Source organism: Scyliorhinus canicula, chromosome 31 (assembly GCF_902713615.1).
Source record: "Scyliorhinus canicula chromosome 31, sScyCan1.1, whole genome shotgun sequence".
NCBI classification, from domain to species: Eukaryota; Metazoa; Chordata; class Chondrichthyes; order Carcharhiniformes; family Scyliorhinidae; genus Scyliorhinus; species Scyliorhinus canicula.
In genome coordinates, this window is record NC_052176.1 from 6,023,182 (window position 1) to 6,037,040 (window position 13,859).

Consider the following 13,859-nt stretch of genomic DNA (forward strand, 5'->3'; position numbering starts at 1 on the left):
CCGTGCTGTACCTGTCCTGGGAGAGTTTGATGGGGGACAGTGTAGAGGGAGCTTTACTCTGTATCTAACCCCGTGCTGTACCTGTCCTGGGAGTGTTTGATGGGGACAGTGTAGAGGGAGCTTTACTCTGTATCTAACCCCGTGCTGTACCTGTCCTGGGAGTGTTTGATGGGGACAGTGTAGAGGGAGCTTTACTCTGTATCTAACCCCGTGCTGTACCTGTCCTGGGAGTGTTTGATGGGGACAGTGTAGAGGGAGCTTTACTCTGTATCTAATCCCGTGCTGTACCTGTCCTGGGAGTGTTTGATGGGGACAGTATAGAGGGAGCTTTACTCTGTATCTAACCCCGTGCTGTACCTGTCCTGGGCGTGTTTGATGGGGACAGTGTAGAGGGAGCTTTACTCTGTATCTAACCCCGTGCTGTACCTGTCCTGGGAGTGTTTGATGGGGACAGTGCAGAGGGAGCTTTACTCTGTATCTAACCCCGTGCTGTACCTGTCCTGGGAGTGTTTGATGGGGACAGTGTAGAGGGAGCTTCACTCTGTATCTAACCCCGTGCTGTACCTGTCCTGGGAGTGTTTGATGGGGACAGTGTAGAGGGAGCTTTACTCTGTATCTAACCCCGTGCTGTACCTGTCCTGGGAGTGTTTGATGGGGGACTGTGTAGAGGGAGCTTTACTCTGTATCTAACCCCGTGCTGTACCTGTCCTGGGAGTGTTTGATGGGGACAGTGTAGAGGGAGCTTTACTCTGTATCTAACCCCGTGCTGTACCTGTCCTGGGAGTGTTTGATGGGGACAGTGTAGAGGGAGCTTTACTCTGTATCTAACCCCGTGCTGTACCTGTCCTGGGAGTGTTTGATGGGGACAGTGCAGAGGGAGCTTTACTCTGTATCTAACCCCGTGCTGTACCTGTCCTGGGAGTGTTTGATGGGGACAGTGTAGAGGGAGCTTCACTCTGTATCTAACCCCGTGCTGTACCTGTCCTGGGAGTGTTTGATGGGGACAGTGTAGAGGGAGCTTTACTCTGTATCTAACCCCGTGCTGTACCTGTCCTGGGAGTGTTTGATGGGGGACTGTGTAGAGGGAGCTTTACTCTGTATCTAACCCCGTGCTGTACCTGTCCTGGGAGTGTTTGATGGGGACAGTGTAGAGGGAGCTTTACTCTGTATCTAACCCCGTGCTGTACCTGTCCTGGGAGTGTTTGATGGGGACAGTGTAGAGGGAGCTTTACTCTGTATCTAACCCCGTGCTGTACCTGTCCTGGGAGTGTTTGATGGGGACAGTGTAGAGGGAGCTTTACTCTGTATCTAACCCCGTGCTGTACCTGTTCTGGGAGTGTTTGATGGGGACAGTGTAGAGGGAGCTTTACTCTGTATCTAACCCCGTGCTGTACCTGCCCTGGGAGTGTTTGATGGGGACAGTGTAGAGGGAGCTTTACTCTGTATCTAACCCCGTGCTGTACCTGTCCTGGGAGTGTTTGATGGGGACAGTGTAGAGGGAGCTTTACTCTGTATCTACCCTGAACAACATTCAGAGATTCTGCTTCCGCCGTCTCTCGAGGAAGAGAGTCCCAGAGACTTGCCACCCTCTGAGAGAAAACATTTCTCCCCATCTCCGTTTCAAACGGGCCGCCCCCTTATTTTTAAACGGCGACCCCCCCCCCCCTCGTTCTCGTTCCTCCCAGCACGGTAGCATGGTGGATAGCATCAATGCTTCACAGCTCCAGGGTCCCAGGTTCGATTCCCGGCTGGGTCACTGTCTGTGCGGAGTCTGCACATCCTCCCCCTGTGTGCGAGGGTTTCCTCCGGGTGCTCCGGTTACCTCCCACAGTCCAAAGATGTGCGGGTTAGGTGGATTGGCCATGCTAAATTGCCCGTAGTGTCCTAATAGTAAGGTTAAGGGGGGGAGTTGTTGGGTTATGGGTATAGGGTGGATACGTGGGTTTGAGTAGGGTGATCATTGCTCGGCACAACGTCGAGGGCCGAAGGGCCTGTTCTGTGCTGTACTGTTCTCTGTTCTAAGAGGGAACATCCTCTTCACATCCCAACCCTGTCCAGACCCTCCCCTCAGGATCTGAAAGGTTTCGAGCAAGTCGCCTCTCACTCTTCTCTGTCTCTCTCTCTCTCTCTCTGCAGGTAATCTCTGATGGCTCTGCTGGGATCAGCTAGGTTCCAGCAGTGAACCGGCGTGGAGGGACAATTGGACGCGTGGGACCCGCCGACTGTGCTCCACCTCCCCCCCCCCCCACACTCCCCCTTTTGTTTCCTGACGGCGTGGGGCCCGGTGTGAGTTAGCCCACTCCAGCCCCCTCCCGAGGAGTGGTCCTGAGCTCCCAGGGAATCCGCACTGTGCCCCCCCCCCCCTCACCACCCCAGTAGCCGACCACGGGATCATTGACTCCGGAAGGAGCCGCCACGTCGCCCAGTCCCGGAGCGCGGCGGGAGAGCTGGGATCAACGCACCGGAGAGGTGCGGGCACGTCCGGGTCTGTTCCTGCCGTCCTCCAGAACTTGGGCCTGCCCGCCCCTCCGCAGCACTGCACCTGGGACCCCCCCCAGTCCCCCACCAACACCACCCCTCCTCCCCCACCCACTCTGCCCCTCACCCAATTCACTGCAGTGCCTCGATTGCACTGTTGGGGCGGCAGCCACGTCTCGATTCAGGGAGTCTGGCGGCTGGCGCGCTGTCACTGTGGGTCAACAGGGACCCCCCCCCCCCCATCCCTCCCTCCCCGCCGTCCCGACCAGCTTCAAACCTGCCGCCATTTTCCTCCCAAAGTGACAATGGGCGAACGTTTGTTCCCTGCCGCGGGTGGGGTGAGGCCGGCTCCCCTTTCCCCATTCACCCCTCCTCCGGGGCGGATGGTCCGCACGGACGCGGGATCACGAAAGCGGACCGCTCCGCCGCAGAGACCCGCATTCCAGTAGCGCCTCTCTTCCCCCCCCCCCACCCTCCCCCCCCCCCCCAAACCTGGGACGCGCCCGAACCCATTCCGGCCAACGTCCCCAAAGCCAGCTCCCGCAAACCTTCCCTCCTCCCGTGGCGTTCGGCATCGCCGCCTCGCGCTGCCCGGGACCCCCAGGTTCGATTCCCGGCCTTGGCTCACCGTCTGTGCTGAGTTCTCCCCGTGTCTGCGCGGGGTTCCCTCCGCTTTCCTCCGGGTGCTCCGCTTTCCTCCCACAAGTCCCCGAAAGACGTGCTTGTTGGGTGAATTGGACATTCTGAATTCTCCCTCTGTGACCCGAACAGGCGCCGGAATGTGGCGACGAGGGGATTTTCACCGTGACCTCATTGCGGCGTTAATGTCGGCCTACTCGTGACACTAATAAAGATTATTATTATTAAATTGCCCCTTAGTGTCAAACGGTTAGGTGGGGTTACGGGGAAAGAGTGGGGGGGGGGTGGGCCTGGGTTAGGGGGCTCTTTCGGAGGGGTGGGTACAGACTCGATGGGCCGAATGGGGCGTCTATGGATGCCATTTTTTAAAAAAGGTATGTAAACACCAGAATGTAAATGTTGCGAATAAAGAGAAAGCAGCAGGCTCAAACACTGGACCCCGAGCAGCTCTCGGGGACCGTGGATCTTTGCAAAGGAGGTAACCCGGCTGCTATCTCTGATCGAATCTCTCCGCCGAAACCCCAGCGGGGGGAGTTTGACTTTCCCCACAGCTGGACACGGGCCCGGGATTCTCCGAGCTGCAGTCCACCAGGTGGCGCTCTGAGACTGCCCGGCTGCTGCTGGATTCTCCATCGCCGGAGAGCACTTCTCGAGCAGATTTCCGCACAGGAATTCTCAACCTTGTCCCCAACCGGCTCGGCCGTCCCTCTCCAACCTGCTTCCGAGTCTCTCCTCATCCGTCCTCTGTCCGTTGGCTGAGGTCAGCGACGGCAACGTCCCCCCCCCCCAACGTTTGGACGCACACGCGGGACAGGGAGACCAAAATCTTGGTCAAAGGGGTCGGTCTTCAGGAACGTGTCAAAGGAGGCGGAGAGAGAGGTTTGGGGAGGGGGAATTCCAAAGATCGGGGCCCCCTCTCCCACTCCAGGCAGCTGAAGGCACGGCCGTCAATTGTGGAGCGTCTGAAATCGGAGGCGCGTCAAATCTTTGGCATCTCCGCAGCGCAGAAGGAGGCCAATCAGCCCATCGTGTCAGCACCCACCCTCCGAAAGAGCACACCCACCCAGGCCCCACACCCCCTCCCGCCGCCCTGTCTCTGTAACCCTACATAACCATCACACCTTTGGACAATGAGAGAGGATTCTGGTCACCACACGACCAGAAGGATGTGGAGGCTTTAGAGAGGGCGCAGAAGAGATTTACCAGGATGTTGCCGGGTACGGAGGGCGTTAGCTATGGGGAGAGGTCGAATAAACTCGGTTTGTTCTCACTGGAACGACGGAGGTTGAGGGGCGACCTGATCGAGGTCTACAAAATTATGAGGGGCGTAGACAGAGTGGATAGTCAGAGGCTTTTCCCCTGGGTAGAGGGGTCAATTACGAGGGGGAAAAGTTTAAGGTACGAGGAGCAAGGTTTAGAGGAGATGTACGAGGCACGTTTTTTACACAGAGGGTAGTGGGTGCCTGGAACTCGCTGCCGGAGGAGGTGGTGGAAGCAGGGACGATAGTGACGTTTAAGGGGCATCTTGACAAATACACGAATAGGATGGGAATAGAGGGATACGGACCCCGGAAGTGTAGAAGATTTTAGTTTAGACGGGCAGCATGGTCGGCACAGGCTTGGAGGGCCGAAGGGCCTGTTCCTGTGCTGTACTTTTCTCTGTTCTTGGAAAGCGGACAGGGAAACCCACGCAGACACAGAGGGGAACGTGCAAACGCCACACAGTCACCCAAGGGCAGAATCGAACCCGGATCCCTGGTGCGGGGAGGCAGCGGTGCTAACCACTGTGCTGCCCCACATGGAGCAAACTGAGGCACCCGGCAGAGAACTTAGCCATGGAAGAGGGGCGGACAGTTAGGCCGGACAAGGCCCCCCCATCGCCTCTCACTGCCTGGACCCCGTTTATTGGCCACTTCAGCCAGCCACAGCAGCAGCTTCAAGAGGCGGCGGGGGGCCTACTTGGGGGAGACCAAGGACAGGGAAGTGGGGCAACGGGTGAGCAGGACTTGGCGCGGGGCTGAACGAGGGCAGCAGAGATTCAGAGCTTGGGGCAGGGGGGGGGTGGTGCGGAAGTCGGAGGTCGCAAAGCCACAGAATGACAAGGGCATCGACATCTGATCAGACGGACCTGGGCGACGTTCAGAGACGGAAATAGGCGGCTTTGTCACTTGCTTCGTAGCGATGCGGACCGAATGGTGGAGCGGGAGGCCGTTTGTCCCAACGCTTCCTCTCCTCCATTTCAGAAGATGGCGGTTGATCTCAATTTCATATCCGCCCCCTTGATCCAGCAAGAATCTAATCAATGACCATTCAATGACCCAACCATTAATCCTTTCCCATAATTCCTCACCCTCTGTCTCCGATCGGACATCCCTTAGTCTAGAAACTGTGCCCCCCCTCCCAAGTTATAGATTCTCCTACAAGGTGGGAAACATCCTCTCAGAATCCAGCCTGTCAAACTGCCCCCCCCCCACACCCCGTCCCCTTCCCGCGAAGACCTCATGTTCTTTTGAGTTCCACTGGGTACATGGCTCAGCAAAATCCCACCAATGTCCAAGATAAATGGTGGGCCTAGGTCAACCGGGGCCATCAGTCCCTCAGTACTGACCCTCTGACAGTGCAGCACTCCCTCAGTACTGACCCTCTGACAGTGCAGCACCCCCTCAGTACTGACCCTCTGACAGTGCAGCACTCCCTCAGTACTGACCCTCTGACAGTGCAGCACTCCCTCAGTTCTGACCCTCTGACAGTGCGGCACTCCCTCAGTACTGATCCTCTGACAGTGCAGCACTCCCTCAGTACTGACCCTCTGACGGTGCAGCACTCCCTCAGTACTGACCCTCTGACAGTGCAGCGCTCCCTCAGTACTGACCCTCTGACAGTGCAGCACTCCCTCAGTACTGACCCTCTGACAGTGCGGCACTCCCTCAGTACTGACCCTCTGACAGTGCAGCACTCCCTCAGTACTGACCCTCTGACAGTGCGGCGCTCCCTCAGAAATGACCCTCTGACAGTGCGGCACTCCCTCAGTACTGACCCTCTGACAGAGCGGCACTCCCTCAGTACTGACCCTCTGACAGAGCAGCACTCCCTCAATACTGACCCTCTGACAGAGCGGCACTCCCTCCATACTGACCCTCTGACATTGCAGCGCTCCCTCAGTACTGACCCTCTGACAGTGCAGCACTCCCTCAGTACTGACCCTCTGGCAATGCAGCACTCCCTCAGTACTGACCCTCTGACAGTGCAGCACTCCCTCAGTACTGACCCTCTGACAGTACGGCACTCCCTCAGTACTGACCCTCTGACAGTGCGGCACTCCCTCAGTACTGACCCTCTGACAGTGCAGCACTCCCTCAGTACTGACCCTCTGACAGTGCAGCACTCCCTCAGTACTGACCCTCTGACAGTGCAGCACTCCCTCAGTACTGACCCTCTGACAGTGCAGCGCTCCCTCAGTACTGACCCTCTGAGAGTGCAGCACTCCCTCAGTACTGACCCTCTGACAGTGCGGCACTCCCTCAGTACTGACCCTCTGACAGTGCAGCACTCCCTCAGTACTGACCCTCTGACAGTGCGGCGCTCCCTCAGAAATAACCCTCTGACAGTGCGGCACTCCCTCAGTACTGACCCTCTGACAGAGCGGCACTCCCTCAGTACTGACCCTCTGACAGAGCAGCACTCCCTCAATACTGACCCTCTGACAGAGCGGCACTCCCTCCATACTGACCCTCTGACATTGCAGCGCTCCCTCAGTACTGACCCTCTGACAGTGCAGCACTCCCTCAGTACTGACCCTCTGGCAGTGCGGCACTCCCTCAGTACTGACCCTCTGACAGTTCAGCACTCCCTCAGTACTGACCCTCTGACAGTACGGCACTCCCTCAGTACTGACCCTCTGACAGTGCGGCACTCCCTCAGTACTGACCCTCTGACAGTGCAGCACTCCCTCAGTACTGACCCTCTGACAGTGCAGCACTCCCTCAGTACTGACCCTCTGACAGTGCAGCACTCCCTCAGTACTGACCCTCTGACAGTGTGGCACTCCCTCAGTACTGACCCTCTGACAGTGCGGCACTCCCTCAGTACTGACCCTCTGACAGTGCGGCACTCCCTCAGTACTGACCCTCTGACAGTGCAGCACTCCCTCAGTAATGACCCTCTGACAGTGCGGCACTCCCTCAGTACTGACCCTCTGACAGTTCAGCACTCCCTCAGTACTGACCCTCTGACAGTACGGCACTCCCTCAGTACTGACCCTCTGACAGTGCGGCACTCCCTCAGTACTGACCCTCTGACAGTGCAGCACTCCCTCAGTACTGACCCTCTGACAGTGCAGCACTCCCTCAGTACTGACCCTCTGACAGTGCAGCACTCCCTCAGTACTGACCCTCTGACAGTGTGGCACTCCCTCAGTACTGACCCTCTGACAGTGCGGCACTCCCTCAGTACTGACCCTCTGACAGTGCGGCACTCCCTCAGTACTGACCCTCTGACAGTGCAGCACTCCCTCAGTAATGACCCTCTGACAGTGCGGCACTCCCTCAGTACTGACCCTCTGACAGTGCGGCACTCCCTCAGTACTGACCCTCTGACAGTGCGGCACTCCCTCAGTACTGACCCTCTGACAGTGCGGCACTACCTCAGTACTGACCCTGTGACAGTGCAGCACTCCCTCAGTACTGACCCTCTGACAGTGCGGCACTCCCTCAGTACTGACCCTCTGACAGTGCGGTGCTCCCTCAGTACTGACCCTCTGACAGTGCAGCGCTCCCTCAGTACTGACCCTCTGACAGTGCGGTGCTCCCTCAGTACTGACCCTCTGACAGTGCGGCACTCTCTCAGTATTGACCCTCTGACAGTGCAGCACTCCCTCAGTACTGACCCTCTGACAGTGCGGCACTCCCTCAGTACTGACCCTCTGACAGTGCGGTACTCCCTCAGTACTGACCATCTGACAGTGTAGCCCTCCCTCAGTACTGACCCTCTGACAGTCGAGATTAAAGCCTATGAGCTCTCAAGTGGATCTTTATCCCGCGTCTTGCGCAGTGACCTTGTCTGCTGGGTTGAAATGAATCAACTGGACTCAGCTTTTTGCAAGATGATTTTATTAACTCTTAGCAAACGTGGCTGCCCCGTTCCTGCCCAGGCGACAACGAGTCGCTGGTGCCCCCCCTGTGCCAGGCAGTGGGGGCATTAACGTCGAGCGGCCTGACTCTCTTCCCATTCACACTGCGGTATCGCCGAGGCTCCTCTCTTAAATCTTCTTCAATATCCTCACGCTGGAAGAGTTGTTGAGTTGTTCAGTCGTAATGACGCTCCGCCCGCAGCCCCTCTTTGCACTTTGACCTCCCTCGGGGCCTCGCGGTGGGCATCAAGACTTTGCGGCAGTGTGGGCAATTTCCCCCCCCCACCCCTCCCACCCCAATCGTTCCTCGGCGAGCCTTCAGTGCAGGAGGCTCAGAGCCTTGGCCACCTTCACTCGGACGCTGGCCACGGGGTCCTGCATCATGGCGACAATGTCGACACAGACGTTGCCGTTGGTCACGCCCTGGTGGTACTTCCTGGGCAGCTTCTGCAGCAGGCTGGCGGTGAAGATGACGGCGTTGCCCCTGATCTCAGGCAGCAGGCTCTTGAAGAAGGTGACGCCCACCGCCAGGTAGATGTTGACCTTGGCGGGGAATTCGCCGGCGATGGTGGTGGAGAGGTCGTCGAGGAAGGCCCAGTAGCCCAGGGTGCCCTCCGCTTGCAGCTCGCTCTGGAACAGGGCGCACAGGCTGTCGGAGCCGATGAGCGGCCCCGCGGACAGGAGGGCGTCCTTGCAGGCCTTGACCACTTCGCCGCTGCTGTCGTTGACGTGCAGGATCAGGCTGACCAGGCTGGCGTGGACCTGCTCCACGTAGACTTGCTTGAGCTCCCCCTCCCCGAACTTGGCAAGGCTCCCGAACAGCGAGAAGGCCTTGGTCCTGACCCGGTCGTTCTCGCTCTCGAAGTGCGGCTGGGTGGCCAGGATGATGTTGGCGAGCAGGCTGCGCACCTTGCCCTCCTCCAGTCGGCCCAGCAGCATGGAAAGCCTGTCCATGGCCTCGAGCTTGACCAGGTCCCAGGGGTCCTCCCCGTCGCTGATGCCGGAGATCATGGCACCCACCAGCTTGGGGGCGTAGAGGGCCACCTTCTGCGGGTCGCCGGTGATCACGCCGCCCAGGCCCCGGATGCACAGGAGGCGGACGATCGGCACCACGTCGCCAGCGCAGCCCAGCAGGCTGGCCAGGAGCACGTCGGTCAGCTGGAGCTCCGCGGAGACCGGGTCGCTCAGCAGCTCGCACAGGAAAGCGGACAGGGTGACCCGCTGCGACTTGGGCATGCTGGGCAGGGCGGAGGTCAGGTGGTGAGCGATGCCCACCAGGTGGGGCCTGGCCAGCCTGGCCATGGCCTGGGCCAGCAGGGCCACCCCCTCGTGGTGCTTCTCCGAGCTCCTGACCAGATTCCAGCCGCCCAGCTCCTCCATGCCGGCCACCACGTTGTCGTTGCGGCCCGCGGCGAGCACCGCCTTCAGGGTGTCCATGGAGTAGTTGCAGACGTCGAAGGTGCTCTGCTTGGACCGCAGGGAGATCTTCCATTCCTTTGCGCCTCCCACGTTGAAGAGCTCCTTGGGGAACTCCACTCCGACACTGGAGCTGAGGTGGATGAGCAGGGTGCTGAAGAGCTGAGGGTAGAGGCCCTTCACGGCAGCCGCCGCCTCGGGGTTGGCCAGCATCTCGCTCAGGGCGCAGATGATGGCCAGGGGTTCCAGCGCCGAGCAGACCGCCCCGCTCTTGTGCACCAGGGACCCCGGCCGATCAGAGGGCATCAGGTGCTTGCTCAGCGCCTCCATCAGCAGCTCCATGGCCCGGGTGGCCAGCGTCAGCTCCCCGGCCATCGCCCGCCAGATATCGCTGGTGTACTTGTCGAAGGGCAGCGGCGAGCAGAGCAGGCAGGAGACCACCTCGGCCGTGTTCTGCGAGGCCAGGACGCAGATGAAGTGGATCATGGAGAGCTTGACCTGCTCGCCGGTGATCCACTGCAGGCGGATGTAGAGGGCCTTGAGGATCTCGGAGACGTGGCCCTCCAGCACGGTGCCGCACGTGCGGATGAGGGTGTTCATGACGATGGAGGCGGCGCTGGAGCAGCTGAAGTAGTGGTCGTCGAGCCCCTCGAAGAGGACAAAGAGGATGGTGTTGACCTGCTCCTGGGGCAGCCGCCGGGAGATGACCTTGGCCAGGTCGGAGCAGACCCGCAGCAGCACCTGGCTCTCCGATTGGTCCAGCCGGGCGCCGATGACCTTCAGGTGCTCGATCAGTTCGTCCTTGTCGCCAGCCGGCCGCCCGGTGTACCGCAGGTGGATGTAGAACAGAGTGTAGATGCTGCCCATGGCCAGCTGGCGCACCTTCAGAACCGGGTCCGTGCACCGGGGCACCAGGCGTCCCACGATGGTGCCCAGGTGGGCGAACTCCACCTCCGAGCGCACCACCATCTTGTCCAGGTAGATGGCGGCCAGCTTGCTGGCGATATCCAGGGCCCGCTCGCGCTCGTGGTCCTTCGTGGAGATGATCCACCCTTCCACGTGCTTGAAGACGGCCTGCAGCCCGTCAGGCGACAGGACGCGCATGAGGATCTCGTTGAGGAGGCCCTGGAGGGCGGCGCTGGTCTCGCTGTAGAGGACCGCCCGCTCCTTCTCCTCCGGGCTCGCCTCTTTGCCCTTCTCGAGCAGCAGGGGCGGCAAGCCTACCACGCTGTCCAGGCAGGTCTTGATCAGCTCGGTGATGTAGGCCCTGTTCAACGGGGGCTCCAGCCGGATCAGGAACGTGCACGCGGTCATGGCCATGTGGCGGACCGGCGTCTTCAGCTGCGTGCGCGGCTCGGCCTTCACGAGGCTCTGCATACTGGTCAGCAGCTCGCCCTTCCGGCCAAAGGGGTATGAGTGCCGCCACTTGTTCGACAGGATGGCCTTGGCGATCAGGGTGACGGCCTTGATCAGGCTCAGCTTGACCATGAGGTCCTTGCTCTCGATCTTGATACCCAGCACCTTGGTGTTGGACAGGTTGACCACGTGCTGCAGGATGCTGACCTCTATCTTGGGCAGCAGCAGGTCCTCGGGGGCGTACAGGGCCACGTAGCCGTAGCAGAGAATCAGCGTGCTCTTCATCTTCTCGATGTCGCCGTCCACCTTCTCCATCAGGGTGTTGAAGAAGTTGACCGTCTTCTTCAGGGCGTCCAGCTTGACGAACTCCTCCAGCCGGGCCAGCGTCTTGTCGAAGTGGGTCATGGCGCAGAAGCCCACGCCGATGGCCACCCCCTCGCGCTCCAGGGCCTCCCCGTGCTGGACGCTGAAGAGCATCTCCTGGAGTTGCTGGTTGATCACCTCGGTGCTGCTGGTGTGCTGGAGGACGATGCCCAGGCACTTGTAGAGGAATTGCTTCTCCTGCGAGACGTGGGCGTACGGCACGGCGGTGCTGTGCCAGGCGTTGATGTGGTTGGTCATTTCCTCCCCCAGGCGGCAGGTCCACCGGTCGTCGGCCACCGTCTCCACCGTCTTGAAGAGCAGCAGCAGCAAGTTCTTCTCCCACTGCTGCTGGGCTATGGTCTCCTCGGAGTGGTCGGTCACGTAGTGGAGCAGCGGCGGCAGCTCCTCTGCCCACAGCTTCTCCAGGCCCGGGTGGATGGTCGGGCTGAGGGCCAGCAGGAGCCTGAGGGCCGGGACCCCCCTGGCCTGACCTTTGTAGGGCAAGGAGGCCACCACCAAGAGGCGGGCCACCAGCGCCTGGGGGGAGGGGAGGCTGGGCCGGGCGTCGTAGTTGAGCTCAAAGAGTTCCATTCCCGTGCTGCGCTTCCTGACTGCCAGACTCTCCAAGCAGCTGCAGACCACCGCCAGGGCGCTGGTGTACTGCACAGGGGTCACGAACTCCAGCAAGGGGGGCCAGAGAATGGGCAACATCCTGTCCATGGCAACCAGCTGGCCCAAGAGGCCCTCGGCTGCCTCCTTCAATTCGCCGTCCGTCATGTCGCCGGGTTTCAGCAGGCCGGGCGGGCGCCGGCTGTCCGGCAGGCTGCAATGCCCCACGACAAACTCCACCATGGCCATGCCCCCCTCCAGCTCCAAGTAGCCGCTGGCCGCCATGCTGGCGATGACCTCCAGCACCATCTTCTTGATGCGGTTGTTGGCGTCCTGCAGGGGGGCCTTCATGCCAGCCAGGATGACCAGCCGCTTGCCCTCCAGCTGGGCCGCCGGCAGCGAGACGATCAAGTGCCTGAGGACGATCAGGGTGCCCAGCCGGCTGCGCTCGTTGTTGGCCAACCTGTGGATCAGGAACTTGAGGAGCGCGTCCAGGGACACGCCGGCCAGCACGACGAAGCAGTGGAGGAGGCCGGCGTGGTTCCTCCCGGCGAGCGGGCTCTCCCCGTCCAGCGGCAGGCAGATCTGGTGGTGGAGCGGGTGCAGGAGGCCGTCCACCTGCGCCTCCAGCGGGCGGGCGTCCAGCTTGGTGACCACGTCCAGAGCCTGGCACAGGCAGTGGGTGATGTGAAAGGGCTCGTACAGCTTCTTGTAGCAGGAGACGATGGCCGGGATCAGCCTGGGCACCTCGTCTAGCAGTTTCCCGGGGGACATCACGTGGACCATGTCCCCCAGCGCCGTCAATATCTCCACCCTCACCCGGGGTTCCTTCGACTGGAGCCAGCTGTTGAAGAGTATGTCGTAGGCGGCGTGAATCTCCTGGAAGAAGGCCTCTTTCTTCAGGGTCGGGTCGGGCAGGGTTTCTTGGTACTTGAGGACGCACCTGCTAAGGAGGCCCATGGCTTCGGCGAGGGCCGCCTTCATCCTGTCCGACTTTGCAAGACCCAGCATGGGGATGATGGCCTCGAAGACGGTGCCCAGGTAGGGCGTCATGCCCGGCACGTTGGCGACGGACAGGTGCGCCACCGTCCGCACGATGAAAAGGTCCGGCAGCACATTGGGCTTTCCAAAGCTCCGCAGCATCTCGTCCAGCACCTCCTCGATAAAGCTGCCGCCCAGCGCCACCAGGAGGTCGCTGAAGGCCACCTTGGAGCCTTCGCCCAAGGCCTCGTCGGGCTTGACCAGGTCCTGGGTCGCCGTGGTGATGAGCTTCTTGGCCAGCAGCTCGGTGACCTCGCTCCCCACGTCCTTGACCACCAGCTCCATGCTCCGCAGGATGACGGCCCGGTGAGCTTCTTCCAGCTGGCTGTGCTTGCTCAGGTAGTTTTGGCAGGAGACCAGCACCAGCTCGGTGTGCTGGCGCCCGAGCTGGCGCAGCGACTGGGCGATCTGCTGCCGCACCGTCTCGTCCTTGTCGAAGGCCGCGTCCCGCAGCGCCTTGAGCGAGTTCTCCACGCTGCAGGCCGCCATTCTATTCCCCGCTGCCGCACATGAAACCCGCCTCTCGAACTCTTTCCCTGCCTTCCTCCCCTTAACTACCCGCCCCCACCCCCCCCCCCCTCGCCGTCCCCTCCTCCCACCTCCCAGAGGACCCGCCCCCTCACCCCGCACTTCCTTCTCAGTCTAATCTAAAAAGAATCGCCTCATGTCTGACTCGACCTTCAGTCGTCACTGCTGTCTGACCTTCCCGCTCACTCAGATCCTCACTCGCGTAGAGCTAGCCCCTTGATGGTGTCGGAGAGGGGGAGGGGGGGGGGCTCTTGGCGATGGGTTATTCCGCTTTCTGCCCACTGCCCCCCCCCCCCCCCCC

General features: G+C 60.6%; 1 protein-coding gene and 1 pseudogene across 1 annotated transcript; one reads left to right on the forward strand and one right to left on the reverse strand.

The window, feature by feature from the left end:
• Window positions 1-2,523, forward strand: part of LOC119959023 — a 28,338-nt pseudogene extending 25,815 nt beyond the window's left edge.
• Window positions 2,524-8,563: 6,040 nt separating this feature from the next.
• On the reverse strand, window positions 8,564-13,594 carry LOC119958835 (maestro heat-like repeat-containing protein family member 1). The gene has a single exon (XM_038787339.1). It carries the CDS (start codon window positions 13,517-13,519, stop codon window positions 8,564-8,566), a length of 4,956 nt encoding a protein of 1,651 aa, XP_038643267.1. The 5' UTR covers window positions 13,520-13,594.
• Window positions 13,595-13,859: the final 265 nt, after the last annotated feature.

Coding starts and splice junctions, on each gene's coding strand:
- LOC119958835 (XM_038787339.1), bottom strand. CDS start 13,519: ATGGCGGCCTGCAGCGTGGAGAACTCGCTCAAGGCGCTGCGGGACGCG.